At 38.4% G+C, this 23,195-nt stretch overlaps 1 protein-coding gene across 1 annotated transcript in view; it reads right to left on the reverse strand.

Annotated features, from left to right (window-relative positions):
• SPINK5 (serine peptidase inhibitor Kazal type 5) overlaps positions 1-23,195 on the reverse strand; it is a gene marked incomplete at both ends in the record, with an annotated part of 64,234 nt that overhangs the window by 12,221 nt on the left and 28,818 nt on the right. The window contains 9 exons of the mRNA XM_082835023.1: positions 1,727-1,854; positions 3,316-3,427; positions 5,009-5,136; positions 7,483-7,543; positions 8,194-8,321; positions 16,410-16,458; positions 19,436-19,563; positions 19,910-19,991; positions 21,656-21,748. Of these exons, the coding sequence (XP_082691149.1) occupies positions 1,727-1,854; positions 3,316-3,427; positions 5,009-5,136; positions 7,483-7,543; positions 8,194-8,321; positions 16,410-16,458; positions 19,436-19,563; positions 19,910-19,991; positions 21,656-21,748 (909 nt within the window). The remainder of the gene's footprint in view (positions 1-1,726; positions 1,855-3,315; positions 3,428-5,008; positions 5,137-7,482; positions 7,544-8,193; positions 8,322-16,409; positions 16,459-19,435; positions 19,564-19,909; positions 19,992-21,655; positions 21,749-23,195) is intronic.

The following is a 23,195-nucleotide window of genomic DNA, read 5'->3' on the forward strand; positions in this document are numbered from 1 at the left end:
GATGAATGGTTTCCAAAGATTGTAAAATTATTTGATTTATGTTGTTAAATACTTTGTTATGTTGTTAAATATTTTGTTATCTGGAGTACCAGGTAAGTATCTTTTTGTTTTGTTTTGTTTTGCTTTTTGTGGTATGCGGGCCTCTCACTGTTGTGGCCTCTCCCGTTGCGGAGCACAGGTTCCGGACGCGCAGGCTCAGAGGCCATGGCTCACGGGCCCAGCCGCTCTGCGGCATGTGGGATCTTCCCGGACCGGGGCACGAACCCGTGTCCCCTGCATCGGCAGGCAGACTCTCAACCACTGCGCCACCAGGGAAGCCCCAGTTAAGTATCTTATAACATAGATGACATGGATTGTATCAGCAAAGTTTTATCTTAATAATTGTTTGCATCTGAGATTCATCATTTGTTCCTTCACAAAATTACCCACTGTTAATATGTGATGCAGAAAGAAATAGTCATATGTGAAGAGCTATCTCAATTATGTACATCATACCTACGAAGTATGAGGTGTGCAAAGGGGCAACATAGGGTAGCATAAGAGATCATAATAGTCATTCTTTTATTGCTATTAATGGCTACACCTGTTATTTGCTGAACACTAATGACAGTGCTAATAGTGACCATTCACATTTTTTGTGCACCTCCTTTGTGCTAGGCACTGTGCTAAGAGTTTTACATAGTTTTTCTCATTTAACTTTCAAAAGAAACATCATGTGGCTACTATGATTATGGCTGCCCCACCCCCACTATAAATATGAGCAGATTAAAGCCTAGGGACGTGAAATAACCTGTCCAAGAACATGGAGCTGAAATAACCATATGATGCTAATACCCTAGCACTGCCCCATTCTGCCACCCTGCTTCTATTAAAGAATTTTATGACATGGAATAAATACTAGGCTGGTATTCAGAAGAACTGGATTCTAGTTTCAGCTCTGAAGTCACTCTCCCATGAGACCTTGTACTTAAAGAAAAAAAATTCAGTTTTTCTCATCTGTAAAATGCAGCACTTGGAATAACTAGATTTTATCACATGGCCTGTAGTACCACAATCACAAGATTGTGATTTTTTTTCAAGGAGAAAAAAAATGTGTGTGGAGAAGCATTAAGTGCTCATTAAATGCATATCAATTAAATACCATAATTAATAACCCTGTGATATATGCATCAAATTTTAGAACTATAAGTACCCATCAAGGTTACCTAGAAAACTACCTCAGTATACAGATGGGACCAATAGTGGTTATGTTACTTGCTGCAATAACACAAATCAAGAGTGGCTGAGCTGGATCATTAACCACTCCAATCAGTACCATTCACCAAAAGAAAATAAATAGAAGGAACAAACCCTGGATTGTGCAATAACTGTGTCCCATACATACGACATGAAGCCACCCTCTTAAACTATGTTGGTTAACTATTCCAATGACCGTTGCAAACCATCCTTAGGATTTAGCCATGATGTGTTCTAAAGAGCAATTATCTACCATGATGACACAGTTCACAGAATTATGATAGAAAATAGAGTAGGAATCAGCCACTGATTAGCTGCCCTTACTAGGGCTCACTGTTCCTTAGGGGATGCAAGAGAAAGAGATAATATTTGAGAATTAACAAAAAGGGTAGTGTTCACGAAAGGAGCTATAGGCAAATGAGAAATAACCATTAATTCAGGAGGAACAGGTGGCTATCTTTTAAACATGCAGGTTGAGAGAATTACTTACAGTTTCTCTTTACACATGGCACACTTATTGTTGTATGATTTGCCATTTTCATTGCGTACAGGATCAATCTCCCGGGTACAGCTGAGTGGTCCATTTTTCATTTGTTTCCGATACTCAGCACATTGGTCCTGAAAGGGAAGAAGAGAGCAGGCCTCTTGGATGACTTGGTCTGTTGTACTGTTATTAAGTTTGTTAAATAATTTGAGTAAGAAGTTCTTGTCTATGTTCTCTTATAAGGCATGTAACATCTAGGATTGCTGTCTACAGAAGAGGAGGGGCTGGAATCATCCATATTCTAAGACATCTGTTGTCATGGGTAATGTTGCTTTTAAGGTTCTATAAAGGGAAATGATAAAGCTGGTTGGGATTTAATCGCACAAATCAAGGGTAAGCAGACTATAGCCTACAGGACTAATCTGTCCTGCTGTCTGTTCTTACATATGAAGTTTCATATATAAAACTTGAAGCGCACCCTCATTCATTTAAATATTATTTATGGCTGCTTTCCCACAACAGTGGCTATTCAACAGAGTTGAATAGTTGCGACAGAGACCGTGTGACCCGTAATGCCTAAAATATTTGCTATCTGGCCTTTACAGAAAAAAAAAATTTTGCTGACCTCTAATGTAGATAGAAGGGAGAAAGAAGTGCTGGGAGAAAGCACAGAATCATGCAAAATGCCAAGGAAGACAGGCTTGAGCAAATTATGAAGATAGAAAAAGGGTCTTAACAAGTCTATCATTTGAGAGTGAGAACTCAGGTTCCTACAGGAGAAAATATGGAAAAACAGAAAAGCCAAAATTTATCAAAGGCAGATATTGGGCCTGTGTCAGATCTGGAGGCAAAGAGATGGTCTTGACATCCCCAGGTCATAAGAATAGAAATAAGGTGGCTGTGATCTCAGGCAGTTGTGTTCACATGCACGAGGAGTGAGCTTACATGCAACACTGTCATGCTGACACTTAAAAAAAAAGTCTCAGGAAATGTGCTAAACACTTACCTAAATTATTTTATTGTATCCCTATAAGAGTAGTGCTAAGTAAGAGAAACTAGAGTTGAGTGAGATGAAGTGATTTATTCAGTGCTTTGCAAGTCCAAGTGGCATGGGTAGGATGATACCTCAAACTATCTGACTCGAAAACCTGTGCTCTTTCACCATATTATTCTGCCTAGGAACAATAGAAAATATACTTCCAAAAAGTGGCTCCATTCAGGGAAAGAGAGAATAATGAAAGGAAATGAAGAGCATGTGATGCTGATGTGGAACATCTCCACATTTATACCACTTACTCTCCTAGGATCATTTATTGGCCTGAAAGCTAGATGATATAAAGAGGAGTCAAGAGACTGGGGTCTGGTATTCATGTTAATTATTTCCAAGTTTAAAGAAGTCAAAGTGAGCCCTAGAGAAACTAAAAATTGCTCAGATATTACTCTACAGTCTTAAGGGGAAAATCCCCTGTCCTTCCAAGGATGCTTTCCAACTCAGCACTACACACATTCATAGCCTTTGACCATAGGGTCTGCCGGGGTCCCAGTGCCATTGAGTTGAGCCCACTCTGGTTATGGAAATTAGAGGCTGCTCTCACCTGAGCTTTCCCTCTTCTGCCACGTTTGTAACCACTCCGTATAGCTTTTCTCTGATTTTCCTTTTCTTTTCTCTCCTTTTCTTTTCTCTTTCTTGCTTCATCTTCTTTCTGGCTGGAAATTGGAAAGTGGGAGGTAGGGAATAATAGATTACAGAGAGTGGAATGCATTTCTGTGAGTTTCTCATCATATGACCAGATTAGATTTGTATGGAATTCACCGGCATTTATTGAACACCTATTACATTGCAGGCCCTCTTCTTTGAAAATATCAATAGAAAGATGAATTATGTCACATCCTTTTGCCTGGAAGAGCTCTAATTGCAGTAGAAGAAAACCAGCGTTTACTTAACCTCAAGCAAGACTAGGTGAGCAATTAATTAGCATTTTGTAAATGTTCATGTGAACCTCCAGCTGGATTTCTCTCAAATACCTCATGTTCAAAAGGTCCCAAAATAATTATCTTCTCTGCCAAATGTGTTCTTCCTCCTGGATTCTCTTTCACAAAGAACAAAACATTGGAGCCATCCCTAACCGCTCCCTCTCCTTCAGCTTGCATAGCTGTTGCCACAGGACGTTGGTTTCCCTTTCACAGTGTCTCCTATGTTGACCCACTCACCTTCTATTCTAGCTCCCTTGCTCTAGTTACCTCTCACTGGATTATTGTAATCCCCTACTACCGCCAGCGGTATTCTGAATTTTAGTCCCTTCCTCTTTTCTCCTTTTTACTGCTGACATATGAATCTTCCGCAAGGAACCATATCTACGCCACTTACTCTCCTAGCTGAAAAATTTTAGCAGCTTGCCACTGTATATAGAATTGACTTCAAAATCCATGATCTGGCATTCACAGTTGGTGAAGTGGGTAAGCTCTAACTAAACTAAAATGACTTGCTCTCTTTATGTACATACAGTACAGTTTCTTTAATTTTAGATTTTACCTACACTGTTCCTTCTTCCTCTCATTCCTTCCCATACTGTTCACATATGATCCAAATTACCAGATCTAGTTCTATTCTTCCATAAAACTTTCTATTAACGCTCCCTTTCCTAAACTACCATAACACACTGTATATATCATTTTTCACTTAGCAATTCCTCCTTTGTGTTATATTAATTTATGCCCATGTCTAAACCTTACTGAACTATATGATTTTTGGTAATACTGTTTCATTCAACTTTGTATAACCAACTGTTATACACATTATACATTGTACATGTTCAGCAAATGACTGTTAATGACAAATATTTTAGGTGTACTTCCAAACTTTGTGTAAAGCTATTTTTAGTTTCCTAGAAGTGTGACTGTTTTTTTTCCAAAAATGCAGGTAGAGGCGTTAGATTGATAGTAAAATCTGTGTATGTTCTTCCCGATGGGGATTACAAAATAATCCAGAAAAGGGATCCACCTGACAGCAAAGGGCTTAAGATTTTACCAAGAAAGATGGTGTGATCATTGTAAGGTGCTACCCCAGAACTAATGGAGAATGTAGTGTAATAACTTAGTCACCTATTGCCTATTTCTAGAATTGTGAATCTTAGCCTCTGTAAAGAGAGATTCACCCCAAAATGCTTTAGAGATCATCATTTGTCATTTTTACATGTAAGGAAAGGACAAACACAATCTATATTATCTTCCCAGCTCTTTGCCTCCCGGCTCTGCCACCCACAGCATGGGCTTCATCTGTGCACTCACAGGACTTCTTTGCACATGGCGCACTTGTTGCCATGGGTCTTGCCATCTGGGCCACGCACAGGATCATTTTCTCGAGTGCAGAAAAGACTTCCATTTTTCAGAAGGCTCCGAAATTCACTGCATGTATCCTAAAAGGAGGAGAAAAGGCAAGAGCTTGGGTCTTTTCTTGGAAATTACTTTGTTGGGTCCCTACTAAGTGCTTCCTGGAAAAAAAAAAAAAAAAGAAAGAAAATGACCTATGAATGTTTCTTTCTGGCAACTGTTTTGTTCAAATCCTAGTAAGCACACAGGACTTAAAAAGAGGTTTCTGTTTCTTTGTCCTTGAGATATAGCCTCCAAATCCAGACTGAACCTGCAGTCACACACAAGCAAGAACCTCTTAATAAACTGGGTTCTCTGCAGACTGGTCACAGTCCTTAGTCAAGATTTTATTGTCCCTCTCTATTATATTATAATGCAATAAAAACACTGCACATGGCATAGAATTTTAAAGAATTAAGGTTTAGGTAGAACTTTGAAGTTCACCGGGTGCAACCATCTGTACTACGTCTCAATCCCCTTTATGTCATGCCTGCCAAAAAGTGGTCTAATTTGCACTGGAATACCTGCAGTGATGAGTTCGTTACCCTCCAGATAGTTCATTCCAAAATTTCTTAGATCATTCCCACAGATTAGCCATAGTGCTACTTTGGGAGGATCTTGGAAAATATCTCTAATCAATCCTATAGGATCCTTATCCTTAGAGTTTTATTTTTCTAAGATGTCACTGCATGGGATGAATACGTTCTTTCAAACCAGTAAGCAAAGTCAACATATTTTACTTCCCTCAGAAAAATTGAGTATATTTTCCTTCCTGCATGCAGAAAGTCCTTCATATATTTGGAGAAAGCTTTCTTGTCCTTCTCCATAGCTCCCTATGTGCTTTTCCAAGAGCAAAGCATCCCCAGATACTTCAGTCTTTCTGTTCCAATCTGTTTCAGTCATTTGCACCATTTTGCATTCTTAATTCTTCCCTTTCCTAAAGAATTTAACATAATATTCCAGGTATGTCCAGACAAGCCCAATATGTTGACAGCTATATAATATCATTAGTTAGAATTCCATTCTGTCACCAAGAGACCTTGGATGAGGGGGTCTTGCCTCTCTGTGCCTCAGTTACCTCTTCTATAAAATGGAAATAATGATAGTATCTGTTCCACACAGTTAAAATAATAATGGCCAATATCTATTAAGTATTCAATATATGTGCTGAATTGTTATGAGAATAATGTGAAATAATGTATATCTACTATATCTACAATGACTGACATCTAGGAAGTACTCAGTAAATTTTAGCTTCAGAGTTATGAGGAATTGAGATAGAATAAGCAAATCACTTAAGATCATATAATTAATTACTGGTGGCAAGTAAGATTGAACTTGTGTTTTTTTCTGTATCTTTTAGTTCAAGTCAAAACTCAGTGAGGACAAGAGTGAGTTTTTTCCTAGCTTTCCTTCAAGGTTCACTGCCTGATTCCCTAACTGGCCATATTTAGCAAAAGAAATATGATATGAGAGGATAGTTTATGGGTAGTAGCTAATGTGAAATCAGAAATCGTCTGATACTGAAGAATATTTTCTTATTGATATTGAAAAGGGAAGCATATGAGCTACTCATATTATTTTTAAATTCAGGCTCACAATTGTGGGGAAAATAACTGTAAACAAACCAATCATACAGAATTCCAAGTGATACTTCATTATAGATTATTTTTAATATCAATAGTTTTTGATGGGGGCAAGGAAATATCCACAAACCTGGAAAAATCTACCTGGAGTCATTCATTTTGAAACCAAGAAAATATTATTGGGGAAAGTTGCTCTTCTATTTTTCTGCCAACTGCTGACACCAGAGATAATTAAAGTTAAAGCAAGGAACACACCTGGTTTGACCAAATGTGCTCATCCAAAGCTGCATAGTGTGTTAGGAATAATGCTAGATTTGGTGTCAGGAAGTCTAAGTTTGAATTGTTTCTGTTTTGCAGCTGTGAGAACTTTGAAAAAGTATGAAGATTCTGATACCAATAGTCTCACTACCTTTGTAAGCAAGTTCTTCCTCCTTCTGGATTTTAAATCTTCATTTAAAAATAGGGCATGGAGTAAATCAGAGGTTTGCAAACTACGGCCCATGAGCAAAATCTGGCCTACCACCTTTTTTGTGTAAGTAAAGTTTCATTGGAACACAGCCATGCCCATTTATCTGCATATCATCCATGGCTGTTTTAGAGCTACAGTAGCAGAGTTGAGTAGTTGTGACAGAGACTGAATGGTCACAACCTAAAATATCTACTGTCCGGCCCTTTAAGAAAATTTTATCAACCCCTGGACTAACTAAACCTTGAGTTCTCTCACATAGGCCTTCAGTGATTCCATGAGTTATTTTTAAAGAGAAACTGCAAAACCGCATTGTGGTATGAAGCTTCCAAGATAACTACCTTTTCAGCTCCTCTCTTAGGTCTTTTGGATTCAGCTTCTTTTTCTTTTGCTTCTTGCTGGCTGTAAGAGAAAGGCAGGGGGAACAATCATTCCTAGTACCCAATACATATTATCCTAAAGGGGAATCTCTCTTGATAGATATATTCCATTACCTCTACACCTATACCAACTTAGCTTGGGAGTAGAAAGGTAAATGTACACCTCTCCATATTGTTCTTCTTGTTTTTAGTATTGCTTAAAGAGTAAGACACACATGCCATGGCCAGCCAGTAAATAAATTTTCACTACTCTGTTTATTTTGGAAAACAAAGGTATCGGCCTTCTCCTCAGAAAGCAACTAGGATACTTAAAAAATGACTAAATATTAGCAAATTTTTAATTTGCTAGCACCCAGTGATTACATCTTTGGATTATTCATGACAGTATGTACACAGAGAACGAAAATTCCAATCCTTATATGCCATTAACTCTGGAGGAGTTTCCTCTTAGCACATGGTCCTCCCTTAATGGCAATTCAGGTACCTTTCAGAACACTGAGAACACTACAAAGAAATGCACCAAGTATGTGGCTTTGTAAGAGTAAATCCCCAAACTCGGTGCAAAGATAGCCATCTGCCTCCTAGAAAAAACCTTCAATATCATCTCTCTTGCCCACCACAGGCCTGTCTTCTCCGACACTCAGCAGGAGCAGTGACTGCAGCTCTACTCACAAGAAGGCCGCACACATGAAGCAGGTGTTGCCATGGATTTTCCCATCTGGGCCCTTGATGGGGTCATTCTCTGTGGTGCAGGGAAGACGTCCGTTCCTCACGTAGTTACGATATTCACGGCACAGCTCCTGCCAAGTGAGGGAGGGTTTAAGAATCAGGTAACTAGGGCTTCCCTGGTGGGGCAGTGGTTGGGAGTCCACCTGCCGATGCAGGCGACACGGGTTCATGCCCCAGTCCGGGAAGATCCCACATGCTGCGCAGTGGCTGGGCCCGTGAGCCATGACCGCTGAGTCTACACGTCTGGAGCCTGTGCTCTGCAGCGGGAGAGGCCACAGCAGTGAGAGGCCCGTGTACCACAAAAAAAAAAAAAAAAAAAAAATAGAATCAGGTAACTAAATATTGAAAGCTTCCTCCACATTACCCCTCTGAAAACTATGATATAATGTCCCAAACATAATGGATGCATCAAGAAGACGATGCAGAAGGTTAGTATTAGCCAGATGCTGTTCAGAGGCCTAGGTCACACATTGTTTGGAATATGAGATTGCTGTCACTTATCTAATTATAAAACCTTCAATTTACCCGAATATTATTCTGGGCTAGGCACTGTGAGAGATACAAAAAAGAATGATTTATTGTCCCTTTCGTAAAGCAATTTGTGGTTGGCAGAATAATAGCTCCTGCCCCCAAATTTGTCCAAGTCCTGATATCCAGGACCTGTGAATATATTGCAGGGCAGGGGGGACTTTGCAGATGTGTTTAAGTTAAGGACCTAGAGATAGGGATATTATCCTGGATTATCCTAGTATGCCCAATGAAATCAGAAGGGTCAGTCCTTAAAACTGGAAGAGTAAGACGGGAGAGAGTGAGAGGGAGCTATGACTACAGAAGAACAATTAGAGATGCAATGTTGTTGGCCTTGAAGACGATGGAAACAGTCCAGGAGCCAAGGAACATGAACGGCCTCTGGAAGCTAGAAAAAGCAGAGACATTCATTGCAGAGTTCCTGGAAAATGAAGAAAATATGTTCTCAGAGTGGTTTCCTATCCTCCCTACACTTTTGTCTATTATGAAGAATAAGTAATGCAGAGTAAGAAGTAAAAAGAAAAGTGATTACATGTAGCAGTAAGTCAGTAAGCATTTAAAAGTCTTCTATCGGGGATTCCCTGGTGGTGCAGTGGTTAAGAATCCACCTGCCAATGCAGGGGACACAGGTTCGAGCCCTGGACTGGGAAGATGCCACATACCACGGAGCAACTAAGCTCGTGCGCCACAACTACTGAGCCCGCCTGCCACGACTACTGAAGCCTGTACACCTAGAGCTCGTGCTCTGCAACAAGAGAAGCCACCGCAGTGAGAAGCCTGCGAACCACAATGAAGAGTAGTCCCCCACTCACTGCAACTAGAGAAAGCCCGTGTGCAGCAACGAAGACCCAATGCAGCCCAAGATAAATAAATTAATTAATTTAAAAAAATAAAAAAATAAAAGGCTTCTATCATAGACTCAGAATTGTGATGATGTCACTATAGTGGATCTGTAAATATTTACCGTCAGCATTCTTTTGAGGGTGCTTAAATACTGGTGCAGAAGAAGGCTGATAAAATTGGTGGAGAGCAATATAAAATATATATGTTTATGATGTGTTGCACATCACAGTCTATAAAAGCTAGGAAAGATCAAGGTGAGGAGATTCAACAGGCCTGGAAGGGGAAGCTTCCTGGAAAAACTGAGAGTATACATACAGGATAAACCCTAGGAAAAACACACCAAGGCACATATTAATCAAACTAACAAAAACTAAATTCAAAGAAAAAATATTAAAAACAGCAAGGGAGGGCTTCCCTGGTGGCGCAGTGGTTGAGAGTCCACCTGCCGATGCAGGGGACACGGGTTCGTGCCCCAGTCTGGGAAGATCCCACATGCCGCGGAGCGGCTGGGACCGTGAGGCATGGCCGCTGAGCCTGCGTGTCCGGAGCCTGTGCTCCGCAACGGGAGAGGCCACGGCAGTGAGAGGCCTGCATACCGCAAAAAAACAAAACAAAACAAAGAAAACAGCAAGGGAAAACCAAAATATAACATACAAAGGAATCCCCAGAAGGTTATCAGCTGATTTTTCAGCATAAACTCTGCAAGCCAGAAGGGAGTGGCCGGATATACTTAAAGTGATGAAAGAGAAAAACCTACAACCAAGATTACTCTACCCAGCAAGGATCTCATTCAGATTTGATGGAGAAATCAAAAGCTTTTCAGACAAACAAAAGCTAAGAGAATTCAGCACCACCAAACCAGCTTTACAACAAATGCTACAGAAACTTCTCTAGGTGGGAAACACAAGAGAAGAAAAAGACCCACAAAAACAAACCCAAAACAATTAAGAATATGGTAATAGGAACATACATATTGATAATAACCTTGAATGTAAATGGATTAAATGCCCCAACCAAAAGACACAGACTAGCTGAATGGTTACAAAAACAAGACCCATATATATGCTGTCTACAAGACACCACTTCAGACCTAGGGACACATACAGACTGAAAGTGAAGGGATGGAAAAAGATATTCCATGCAAATGGAAATCAAAAGAAAGCTGGAGTAGCAATACTTGTACCAGATAAAATAGACTTTAAAATGAAGACTGTTCCAAGAGATAAGGAGGGACACTACATAACGATCAAAGGATCAATCCAAGAAGAAGACATAACAGTTACAAATGTTTATGCACCCAATATAGCAGCACCTTAATACATAAGGCAAATGCTAACAACCATGAAAAGAGAAATCGACAGTGACACGATAATAGTAGGGGACTTTAACACCCCACTTACACCAATGGACAGATCATCCAAACAGAAAATAAATAAGGAAGCACAAACTTTAAATGACACAATAGACTAGATAGATTTAATTGATATTTATAGAACATTCCACCCGAAAGTGGCAGAGTACACTTTCTTTTCAAGTGCACATACAACATTCTCCAGGATAGATCACATCTTAGGTCACAAATCAAGCCTCAGAAAATTTAAGAAAATTGAAATCGTATCAAGCATCTTTTTTGACTATAACGCTATGAGACTGGAAGTCAATTAAAGGAAAAAAACTGTAAAAACCACAAACACATGGAGGCTAAACAGTGTGCTACTAAATAACCAAGAGATCACTGAAGAAATCAAAGAAGAAATTAAAAAATACACAGAAACAAATGACAAGGAAAACACGACAACGCAAAACCTATGGGATGCAGGAAAAGCAGTTCTAAGAGGGAAGTTTATAGCATTCAATCTCACCTCAAGAAACAAGAAAAATCTTAAGTAAACAATCTAAACCTACACTTAAAACAACTAGAGAGGGCTTCCCTGGTGGTGCAGTGGTTGAGGGTCTGCCTGCTGATGCAGGGGACACGGGTTTGTGCCCCGGTCCAGGAAGATCTCGCATGCTGCGGAGTGGCTGGGCCCGTGAGCCATGGCCGCTGAGCCTGCGCGTCTGGAGCCTGTGCTTCGCAAGGGGAGGCCACAACAGTGAGAGGCCCGCGTACCGTGCGGAAAGAAAAAAAAAACAACTAGAGAAAGAAGAACAAAGACAACCCAAAGTCAGTAGAAGAAAAGAAATCATAAAGATCAGAGCAGAAATAAATGAAATAGAAATGAAGAAAACAATAGGAAAGATCAATAAAACTAAAAGCTGGTTCTTTGAGAAGATAACAATATTGGTAAACCCTTAGCTAGACTCATCAAGCAAAAAAGGGAGAGGCTGCAAATCAGTAAAATTAGAAATGAAAAAGGAGAAATCACAAATGACACTGCAGAAATACAAAGGATTATAAGAGACTACTACAAACAACTATATGACAATAAAATGGACAACCACGAAGAAATGGACAAATTCTTGGAAAGGTACAATTTTCCAAGACTGAACCAGGAAGAATTAGAAAATATGAACAGACCTATCAATATAAACAGTAATGAAATTGAAATCGTAATTAAAAATCTTCCAACAAACAAAAGTCCAGGACCCGATGGCTTCACAGGTGTATTCTATCAAACATTTAGAGAAGAGCTAACACCCATCCTTCTCAAACTCTTCCAAAAAATTGCAGGGGGCGGAACACTCCCAAATTCATTCTACGAAGCCACCATCACCCTGATACCAAAACCAGAAAAAGATATCACAAAAAAAGAAAACTATAGACCAATATCACTGAGGAACATAGATGCAAAAGTCCTCAACAAAATACTAGCAAACAGAATCCAACAGCACATTAAAAGTATCATACACCATGATCCAGTGGGATTTATCCCAGGGATGCAAGGATTCTTCAGTATATGCAAATCAATCAGTGTGGTACAGCACATTAACAAATTAAGGAATAAAAACCATATGATCATCTCAATAGGTGCAGAAAAAGCTTTTGACAAAGTTCAACACCCATTTATGATAAAAACTCTCCAGAAAATGGGCATAGAGGGAACCTATCTCAACATAATAAAGGCCATATATGACAAAGCCACAGCAAGCATCATACTCAATGGTGAAAAACTGAAAACATTTCCACTAAGATCAGCAACAAGACAAGGATGTCCACTCTCGCCACTCTTATTCAACATAGTTTTGGAAGTCCTAGCCATGGCAATCAGAGGGAAAAAAAGAACTAAAAGGAATACAAATAAAACTGATACAAGGAATACAAATAAAACTGTCATTGTTTGCAGATGACATGATACTATACATAGAGAATCCTAAAAACGCCACCAGAAAACTATTAGAACTAAGCAATGAATTTGGTAAGGTTGCAGGATACAAAATTAATGCACAGAAATCTCTTGCATTTCTATACACCAACAATGAAAAATCAGAAAGAGAAATTAAGGAAACACTCCCATTTACCATTGCAACAAAAGGAATAAACTTATCTAGTAATAAACCTGACTAAGGAGGCAAAAGACTTGTACTCAGAAAACTATAAAACACTAATGAAAAATATCAAAGATGACAAAAACAGATGGAGAAATATACCATGTTCTTGGATTGGAAGAATCAATATTGTGAAAATGACTATACTACCCAAAGCAATCTACAGATTCAGTGCAATCCCTATCAAACTACCAGTGGCATTCTTCACAGAATTAGAACAAAAAATTTTTACAATTTGTATGGAAACACAAAAGAACCCGAATAGCCAAAGCAATCTTAAGAAAAGCAGAGTTGGAGGAATCGGGCTCCCTGACTTCAAACTATACCACAAAGCTACAGTAATAAAGACAGTATGGTACTGGCACAAAAATAGAAATATAGATCAGTGGTACAGGATAAAATGCCCGGAGATAAACCCACACACATATGGGCACCTAATTTACAACAGTGGAGGCAAGAACATACAATGGAGGAAAGACAGCCTCTTCAATAAGTGGTGCTGGGAAAACTGGACAGCTACATGTAAAAGAATGAAATTAGAACACTACCTAACTCTACACAAAAATAAACTCCAAATGGATTAAAGACTTAAATGTAAGACCAGACACTATAAAACTGTTAGAGGAAAACATAGAAAAAACACTCTATAACATAAACCATAGCAAGATCTTTTTTGACCAACCTCCTAGAGTATTGGAAATAAAAACAAAAATAAACAAACGGGACTTAATTAAACTTAAAAGCATTTGCACAGCAAAGGAAACCATAAACAAGACAAAAAGACAACCCTCAGAATGGGAGAAAGTATTTGCAAATGAAACAACAGACAAAGGGTTAATCTCCAAAATATACAAAGAGCTCATGGAGCTCAATATCAAAAAAACAAACAATCCAGTTAAAAACTGGGTGGAAGACATAGACATTTCACCAAGGAAGACATGCAGACGGCCAAGAGGCACCTGAAAAGATGCTCAACATCAGTAATTATTAGAGAAATGCAAATCAAAACTACAATGAGGTATCACCTCAGGCCAGTCAGAATGGCCATTATCAAAAAATCTAGAAACAGTAAATGCTGGAAAGGGTGTGGTGAAAAGGGAACACTTGTGCACTGCCGGTGGGAATGTAAATTAATACAACCACTATGGAGAACAGTATGGAGTTTCTTTAAAAAACTAAAAATAGAACTATCATACGACCCAGCAATCCCACTATTGGGCATATACCCTGAGAAAACCACAATTCAAAAAGAGACATTTACCACAATGCTCATTGCAGCACTATTACAATAACCAGGACATGGAAGCAACTTAAGTGTCCATTGACAGATGAATGGATAAAGAAGATGTGGCACATATATACAATGGAATATTACTCAGCCATAAAAATAAACGAAATTGAGTTATTTGTAGTGAGGTGGAGGGACCTAGAGTCTGTCATACAAGTGAAGTAAGTTAGAAAGAGAAAAACAAATACTGATGCTAACGCATATATATGGAATCTAAAAAAAAAAATGGTACTGATGAACTTCGTTGCAGGGCAGGAATAAAGATGTAGACATAGAGAATGGACTTGAGGACACAGGGTGGAAGGGGGAAGCTGGTGCAAAGTGAAAGTAGCATTGACAATATATACACTACCAAATGTAAAATAGCTAGTGTGAAGCAGCCGCATAGCACAGGGAGATCAGCTCAGTGCTTTGTGATAACCTATAGGGGTGGGATAGGGAGGATGGGAGGGAGGTTCAAGAGGGAGGGAATACGGGGACATATGTATGCATATGGCTGATTCACTTTGTTGTACAACAGAAACTAACACAGTATTGTGAAGCAATTATACTCCAATAAGGATCTATTAAAAAAAAAGAAAGAAAGACATATCTGAAACAAAGATATGGGGGAGAGAACAAATATGAAAGTATGATGCCTGGAGAAACTGACACCTTTCTGTGAGTTACTTGATAAAGTCCAGGGATGGGGGATGCATATTTGAAACAGAAGAGTAACAATGGGAGTGGAGAGGAGGAGGAATGTGTTAAGACCATTTGAAAAATCTAATAGGATTTAGAAACTGATCAAACATTATGGATAAAACAAATTTTCAATTCTGAATTACTAATAAAAAGATGGTTCCAGGTAACAGAAAGTTACTGAGAAAATGAATCAGTTTAAAGGCAACATTTTAAACTGTCAACTTTCCCCCCCAAATTATTAGGCTTATACTTTTGAAGCTGTTGTTAGGAAACAGAATAAATAAAGGTAAACCTTGTGTAAGGCTATGTGAGAGTAATCCTACATCTATGTAAAGACAGACTTTGCTCTGCTACTTATAAAATTGTAAAATTATAGAAATGTGAAGTAGATTAAAAATAATTAGAAAGTCAAAGGATTTAATTAATAGTCATAATTGAAAGTGAAAATACTAGTATTCCTCCATAGCTGGGTGCTGACAAAGATCAACTATGATAATATATGTGCTCTTTGTTTTGTAAATTGAACTAATGTGAATGATAGGGATGTTGTACTCTCTTTAAAATAGCTAAGAGGTAGGAATTATGTAACCTGAAATTAGTAAATTGTAAAAATTGATAGTAATAACCTGTGCCTGACAACAGAAATCTTAAGAAAAGCCAAATAAGTTAAACTCCATTTTTAATGAACTAAACCTTAAATTTTGAATTATCATGAAATAAAATTGATACTCAGGAAACTTGTACTTAAGACTTTTTTTTCCAGGTTAAAGGATTTATTCATTTTTTAAATTAATTTTTATTGGAGTATAGTTACAATTTTTAAATTAATTTTTAATTTTTTAAATTAATTTTTATTGGAGTATAGTTATTACAATTTTTATTGGAGTATAGACTTAAAATGTTTGTTAGTTTCTGCTATACAGCAGAGTGAATCAGTTATACATATACCTATATCCACTCTTTTTTGATTCTGTTCCCATATAGGTCATTACAGAGTATTAAGTAGAGTTCCCTGTGCTGTATAGTAGGTTCTTATTAGTTATCTGTTTTACATATAGTACTACGTATATGTCAATTCCAGTCTCCCAATTTATCCACCCCCATTTCCCCTTTGGTAACCATAAGATTGTTTTCTACATCTGTGACTCTATTTCTGTTTCATAGGTTCATTTGTACCATTTTTTAAGATTCCACATGTAAGCGATATCATATGATATTTATCTTTCCTGTCCCAAAAAAACAGGAAAACATTTATGCTAATGAGATATCTAGAATGTTATTGCAGAGAAAAAATGTCAGGGTATAATATAAGAATTTGTGAGAAGATTACCTTTGCAGTTTGTCTTTTAGCCCTTGCTCTTGCTCTTTCTTCTTGTTGACTGTAAGAAACAGGAAAAAAGAGAGACAGAAGAATCTTAATACAGTAGTATAGATTCTTAACATTCACAGGTTGATCATTCATTGCTTTGATTATTCTCAAGCAACTCCAAAGATCCACTCATAGTAGATGTAATTTTATTGGGTAATAATTAGAATGATTTACCACACCTCAAGAGAATGGTGTTCAAGGGAAAACCCCTTAATTAATGAGTAAACCTATTTAGCTTCCCAGCAAATATCCTGGAATAGGACTTTCTTATTTGCTGATTCTTTTACATCTGCAAAAGGTGCAGAACTCTTTATAAAGTGGTGATATTTAGCTTCTGGGAGGCAGTATAGCATGGTGATTAAGAAGAAAGTTAAGAAGAAAGACTCTGCAGCCAAATAGAATAAGGAACACAAAAAGTGTCTTAACCTCTCTGTGTTTTCCTCATCTTTAAATGGGGAAATGGAGTGGAGGGATAGAAGAGGTCATAAGAATACTTCTCTCATAGGACTGTTGTGAGCATTAAATAAGTTGATACATGTAAAGCAGTTAGAATTAGTATCCGGTACATAATAAAGTGATTGATAAAAGTGATTGTCATCATCAGCATTGTAAGCATTATTGAAAGTGAACACTCCAAAAACAGGCATATTGGTCTTCCCTGGTGGTGCAGTGGTTAGGAATCCGCCTGCCAATGCAGGGGACACGGGTTCGAGCCCTGGTCCGGAAAGATCCCACATACCGCAGAGCAACTAAGTCCGTGTGCCACAACTACTGAGCCTGCACCCTAGAGCCCCCAAGCCACAACTACTCAGCCCACGTGCCACAACTACTGAAGCCCGTGCTCCTAGAGCCCGTGTTCTGCAACAAGAGAGACCACCGCAATGAGAAGCCCGTGCACCGCAAGGAAGAGTGGCCCCCTGCTCACCACAACTTGAGAAAGCCCATGTGCAGCAGTGAGGACCCAACACAGCCAAAAATGAATAAATAACTTTTATTTATATAAATAAAATAAATAAATAAAAACAACAAAAAAACAGGCACATGATGAAAATGAAATGAGAGTAATAGCTGTTAACCATTTTGGATGAGTAACAGTGTTAGAAATTGAGTTTAATATACTCAGTCTGCAGCATAATTAGATCTATAATGCAGATAATTCAATCATGTTGTAGAGACAAATAATTTGCTAAAACGTTTTCATACGTTACAGTCAACGTAAAAACTGCTCATTGATCAACTTAAAACTTTTTTAAAAGTTGAAAACACTATTTGTATATGATATTAAAGTGTTTAAGAAATGACTATGGAGGGAAGTATGGTTCTTAAGAAAGGCAATAGCCTTTGCTAACATATCCATAAAATATGAGGCAATAAAATTTTAATTGGATAAGGAATTTTTATATTGATGGAACAAACTAAAATAGCTCCAAAATTGTGGGGTTTCTTATACTTCTTTATATGGATACTGATCCAAACTTTACTGTGAGTCTAAGTTGACTATAAAATTTAAGAAGCATTTTCTTTTCATAATGAAAACTTGTCAGAGGAAACAGCAGAGATGACCACTAGGTGGCAGACTTACTTCCTCATCTCTGAAAGATTAAGGTAAAGAAAAACAGACTGAGATGAGCGTAACAGGCAGATGTTACTACCAGAAGTTGATAATGGCTTTGCTAAATAATTATACCCTGTCTACACCCTACATTGAGAAATCTTATCATTTTCTTCATTTTTCCTGGGCCGAAATTTCCATCATTCTCATCTTCTCTGGGCCTTAATTTTTTTCCATCTATAACTTGGGATAATACAGAACCCATTTCATACGGTTGTTGTGAAGATTAAATGAGATTGGGTAGCAAAACCCAAGTATATGCCGATTATATGCCAATAAATGTTGGTTATGATAATTATATGGTCATCGTCATGACTTCCATCTAACAGATTTTTTAATGCTTCCATGGCTCACTTACACTATGGGACAAATCTGCTGGGTTGTATTGCTCTCCACTAGGGAAGACGGAATGACTGAATCCTTTCAGAGATTCTGGGCATATAGAAAATAGAGTGTCCCTTGGGACAAAGACTTAAGGAATACAGCAGACTCTGGTTTGAGAGGACATACCATGTTGTCTATTCTAAAGTCATACTTTAGTCCCCTGTAAATGAGGTATTCAACTCCTATACAACAAAATCATCATTCCTGAAGCAGCCTTTCTCTAACTATTGCAGAGTTCATCTTCATGTTGTGCCCAAATCTGTCTCCCTATATCTCTCATCAATTTTAATTCTGTTCCTTGAGGTCACACAGAACGAGTAGAAATAAAAATCATGAACCAACACAAAACAAAAATTCCTAAAATTTGCCATGCACCATAATGGTATCAATATATTACATGTAATCTCATGCATTTCCTCTTTCAGCTGATAATCCTTCAGAAAACTAAAAGCAATTAGTATGGTTGTCATAGAGTATTCTCTTCTCTGAAAAAAGGATTCGGAGTTCTTTCTGAAATGTCCTGAAATTATTCTGCATTTTTTATATCACAGTAGTTATCATCTGAAAGCTCTCCACTTGGTTTTGGGGTTTTTTGTGTGTTTGTTTGTTTTTTAGTTCATTTAAGTGTGACACACAAGAAGAGGAAAACTGGGCTTCCCTGGTGGCGCAGTGGTTGAGAGTCCGCCTGCCGATGCAGGGGACACGGGTTCGTGCCCCAGTCCGGGAAGACCCCACATGCCGCGGAGTGGCTGGGCCAGTGAGCCATGGCCGCTGAGCCTGCGCGTCCAGAGCCTGTGCTCTGCAACAGGAGAGGCCACAACAGTGAGAGGCCTGCGTACCGCAAAAAATAAAAAAAATAAAAAAAAAAAGAAGAGGAAAACTACACTGAAGTTTTACACTGAAGAGGAAAACGCATTATTCATAATTGTTGGAAAACTGCCCTTAGCAGTTCCCTGTCCCCACTGCCTCAGAAGCCCCAAGCTCTACTCACAAGAGAGCCTCACACATGAAGCAGAGGTTGACGTGCTCCTTCCCATCTGGGCCCTGGATGGGGTCGTTCTCTCTAGTGCAAAGAAGATGTCCATTCTTCATGGATTTGCGGTATTCCCTGCACAACTCCTGTGAAATCAAGGAGGGAAGTTTGAGGTGTTGAACACGGGTTGGATCAGATTGCAAAAACTGCTCAAGTTTATACATTTTTCTTAAATGGTGGTCAGCACTTAGCAAATTTTAGAATAGTTCTTAACTTTGAAGACGTGAATATTTTTAAATGATAAAAGTTACAGACCCTCAACCTAGAAATAGTCACATATGCACATGTGTACATGCACACATATAAACAAATACACAAACCACAAACTGTATCAATGTTTCATACAGTTTAAGGGAATTTATGGGTTCCCTGAATGCCATCTATGGATCCCAGGTCCATATGCCTCTGACTTGTTGAAGAAGGTCCCCTCACCTCAAAGGAAGATGTATTCTCAGATTGCCTTTTATTTTTTGATTCATCTTCCCTGTTTTTCTTTTCTTTTTTTTCTGCTTGGCTAAAAAAGAGTGATTTAAAAAGAGATGAGTAAGAATCATAGAATCTCCAGATTGAAAGTGATCTAAAATACTCAAATATCATTCAGTTATTACAGTTATATATATTATGAACCATGTATGAACTGATGTACTGTTTGGCATATTGATATGTTTGCTAGTGATCTGTCGTGTTTTCAGATGATTTCATATCCCACTCTGCAAGGGTATGATCCTTGTTTCATGTCATTTACACTTTCACGGGAACTCAACCAGTGACTGATATGCAGGAATCATTCTTTGACAATTATGACATTGTGCAAAAATGTGTCACAAAAAAATGCCATTGATAAGAAACAAACACAATTTAAGAAACAAAATAGAATAAAGCTCCAAAAAAGAGAAATGAAGCAGAAAGGACAAAACCCTCCCTCATTTTCCCAGCAGCAGCTCTACTCACAGCATAGTCGCACACATGGAGCAGGGGCTGTTATACATTTTCCCATCTGGGCCCTTGGTGGGGTTAATCTCTTTGGTGCAGGGGAGTATTCCATTTGTCATAAACTTGAGGTATGGTCTGCACGGCTTTTGCCAAGATAGAGAAGGTAATTTGGACACACGTTTTATTCCCATTCAGAGCAGAAGTTTGAAGCATCTACATTGGTAGAAACTAATCTTTGAGCCCAGGATTTTAGTTGTGTTTTCTCTCAAATATAAAATTCAATTGAACAAAAAAAACCCTCGTGATTTGCTAAGAGATGGAAACAAATAAGACATAATAGGATGTATAATAAAAGAGGTAGATAAGTAAACTCCACTATAATCTAAATAGAATAAAATAAGTGCAAACATACAGGTACAAGAAAATCTGAGAACTCAGAGGTTGGGACCATGAAATCTGATTGTGGAAATCAGGGAAGATGTCAGGGAACTAGGATACTTTGAGTGAGACTTTGAAGAGTAAATAGGATTTTCCTGGTTAAGAAATGGATTCAGAAATACACATTTTAGATTGCTAAAATAAGCTGAGAAGCACATGTCAGAAACTACATGGCCTATAGCAGAACATGAATTTCTGAATGATGGTAAGGAGCCAAATAAGAGAGTTAAGGAGATTGAAGTGCATCCTTTAGTTGATAATGAGTTATTTGTGCATTTTAAGAAGAGCAGTATTATGATCTAGTTAATATTTTGAAACTACTCCAGCTGTGTTAGGGAGGATGGTTGGATAAGAAAAAGAATAGAACTTAGAGGGAAGATTAGGAGACTTTCATCATCTAAAGAAGAAGTTAACGGTAACTTATATAAAGCCATGAAAATGAATATTGTAATATTTCAAAGGTAAAAACTATGTTTTCTGTGTGTGTACAATGTATTTTGAACCCAACTCAGATGTGAAATTTCAAAAATTCACATGTAGAAAATATACACTAAGTGTCTCAGGAAAGTGGTAAGCAAAAGCTAGCATAGTCTGTAAATGATGAAACTAGAACTAGAAATCATTTTTTTTCAGACTGCAAATAAGTTCTTTTTACTGTACAGAGTTAGTCTCTGAAGCAGCAAGAATTGATCCACTCCCATATCATTCATCTCAATGTCATCTCCAGATTGAAAGGTTAAGGTTTTCTGGGGATTTTTGCAGGGCAATATTCCAGCCTTTAGGCTCTTTGAAGTGTGTTCAAATTACAGTCTACTCACTGCATATGAGTCTGCTCTTACAGGTTCTCTTTTACTTCTTGCTTTTGCTTCAGCCTTTTTCTTTTCTTCAGCTTTTGCTTGGCTGAATTAGAAAAAACAAAACAAAACAAAACCAGGACAGATCCATAGGACCAAACACAGTCAATGGTTTCTCCACATTTCTGCATTGCTAATCTGTCCTCCCTCCTCAAGAAGGAGCAACTTTGCCCCTTTATCACTACATACTAATGAGAAGCAACAAAACAGCCTCCAGTATAAGATACCATAACTTCTTCATAGTTTCTGCATAACACTGAAATAAAGATAGCGTTACTTGTGGATTTGGGAGACTTGCTTTCTGTAAATTACCTTTTTTGGCTGTGGTCAGAAAAGGAACATCATCAGTGTTCATCAAGGAGATATCAAAACTAGTACCGTGGGCTTCCCTGGTGGCGCAGTGGTTGGGGGTCCGCCTGCTGATGCAGGGGACGCGGGTTCGTGCCCCGGTCTGGGAAGATCCCACATGCCGCAGAGTGGCTAGGCCCGTGAGCCATGGCCGCTGAGCCTGCGCGTCCGGAGCCTGTGCTCCGCAATGGGAGAGGCCACAACAGTGAGAGGCCCCAACAGTGAGAGGCCCGCGTACCGCAAAAAAAAAAAAACAAAAAAAAACTAGTACTGCAGTGACATTACACCTGGAGCCTGAAAGTGGCCTTACTAAAGCACATTGACTGGTCCCCTTGTTTCACAGAGACAAGGTGAGGTGGTGAGGGCTTTGCTTATAATCTCAGGATATGACAACAACTAACCCAAATTTCTCCTCTCAAGTCTATGTTCTATCTACCACGTCGTGTATGCCGTAGCTTTATTAATTCAGTTTACATGTATTGCTTACTCATGGCTGTGTTATCTGTAAGAAAATGTAGGATGGGTGGAAAAATAATAATTTCCATACATTAATAAACCAAATGAGCCAAATTTGCTTTGTACAATGGAATTGCATGGTATGTACAGTTAACTGATGGTATTTCAACCATACCTGGTTGTCAATCAAATTACAAAAGACCAAAGATTCTAAATGTAGTCAACTACTTAATCTGAACTCAATCAGATAAACTGAGTACAGTCCCAAATTTTGAAACCAAACTCAGTTATAACTTACTGAGAAATGTCACATTATATAAAGTAACATTTACTGTAATTTAATAAGAGTTCATGGTTGTTTCATGGGCAACTTCAATAATCAGTTTCTGCAGTAAGTGTTAACTTTGGGTCTTTGCCTCTCTGGAAGATGAGATGCCTATAAACTTGTACAACGGGTTCACAATCTGAAGCTTCAGCAGTAGGGAGAATTTGGTATTTGCATAAGTCAGGATGTTCCAGTGCTAAGAGAATGAGTGTCGGGGCTAACAGACATCTTGGCATAAATGCTCTAGGTACTTATTCCCAGCTCTATTACTTACATTCTCCATGTAACTTCCTGAACTCCCTTCCTTACTAGATTACTACTATTGCTAGTTCTATTAGATTACTGTAGGTTCCCTTTTCTCTTC

Source organism: Leucopleurus acutus (assembly GCF_964270905.1).
Source record: "Leucopleurus acutus genome assembly, chromosome: 3".
NCBI lineage: Eukaryota > Metazoa > Chordata > Mammalia > Artiodactyla > Delphinidae > Leucopleurus > Leucopleurus acutus.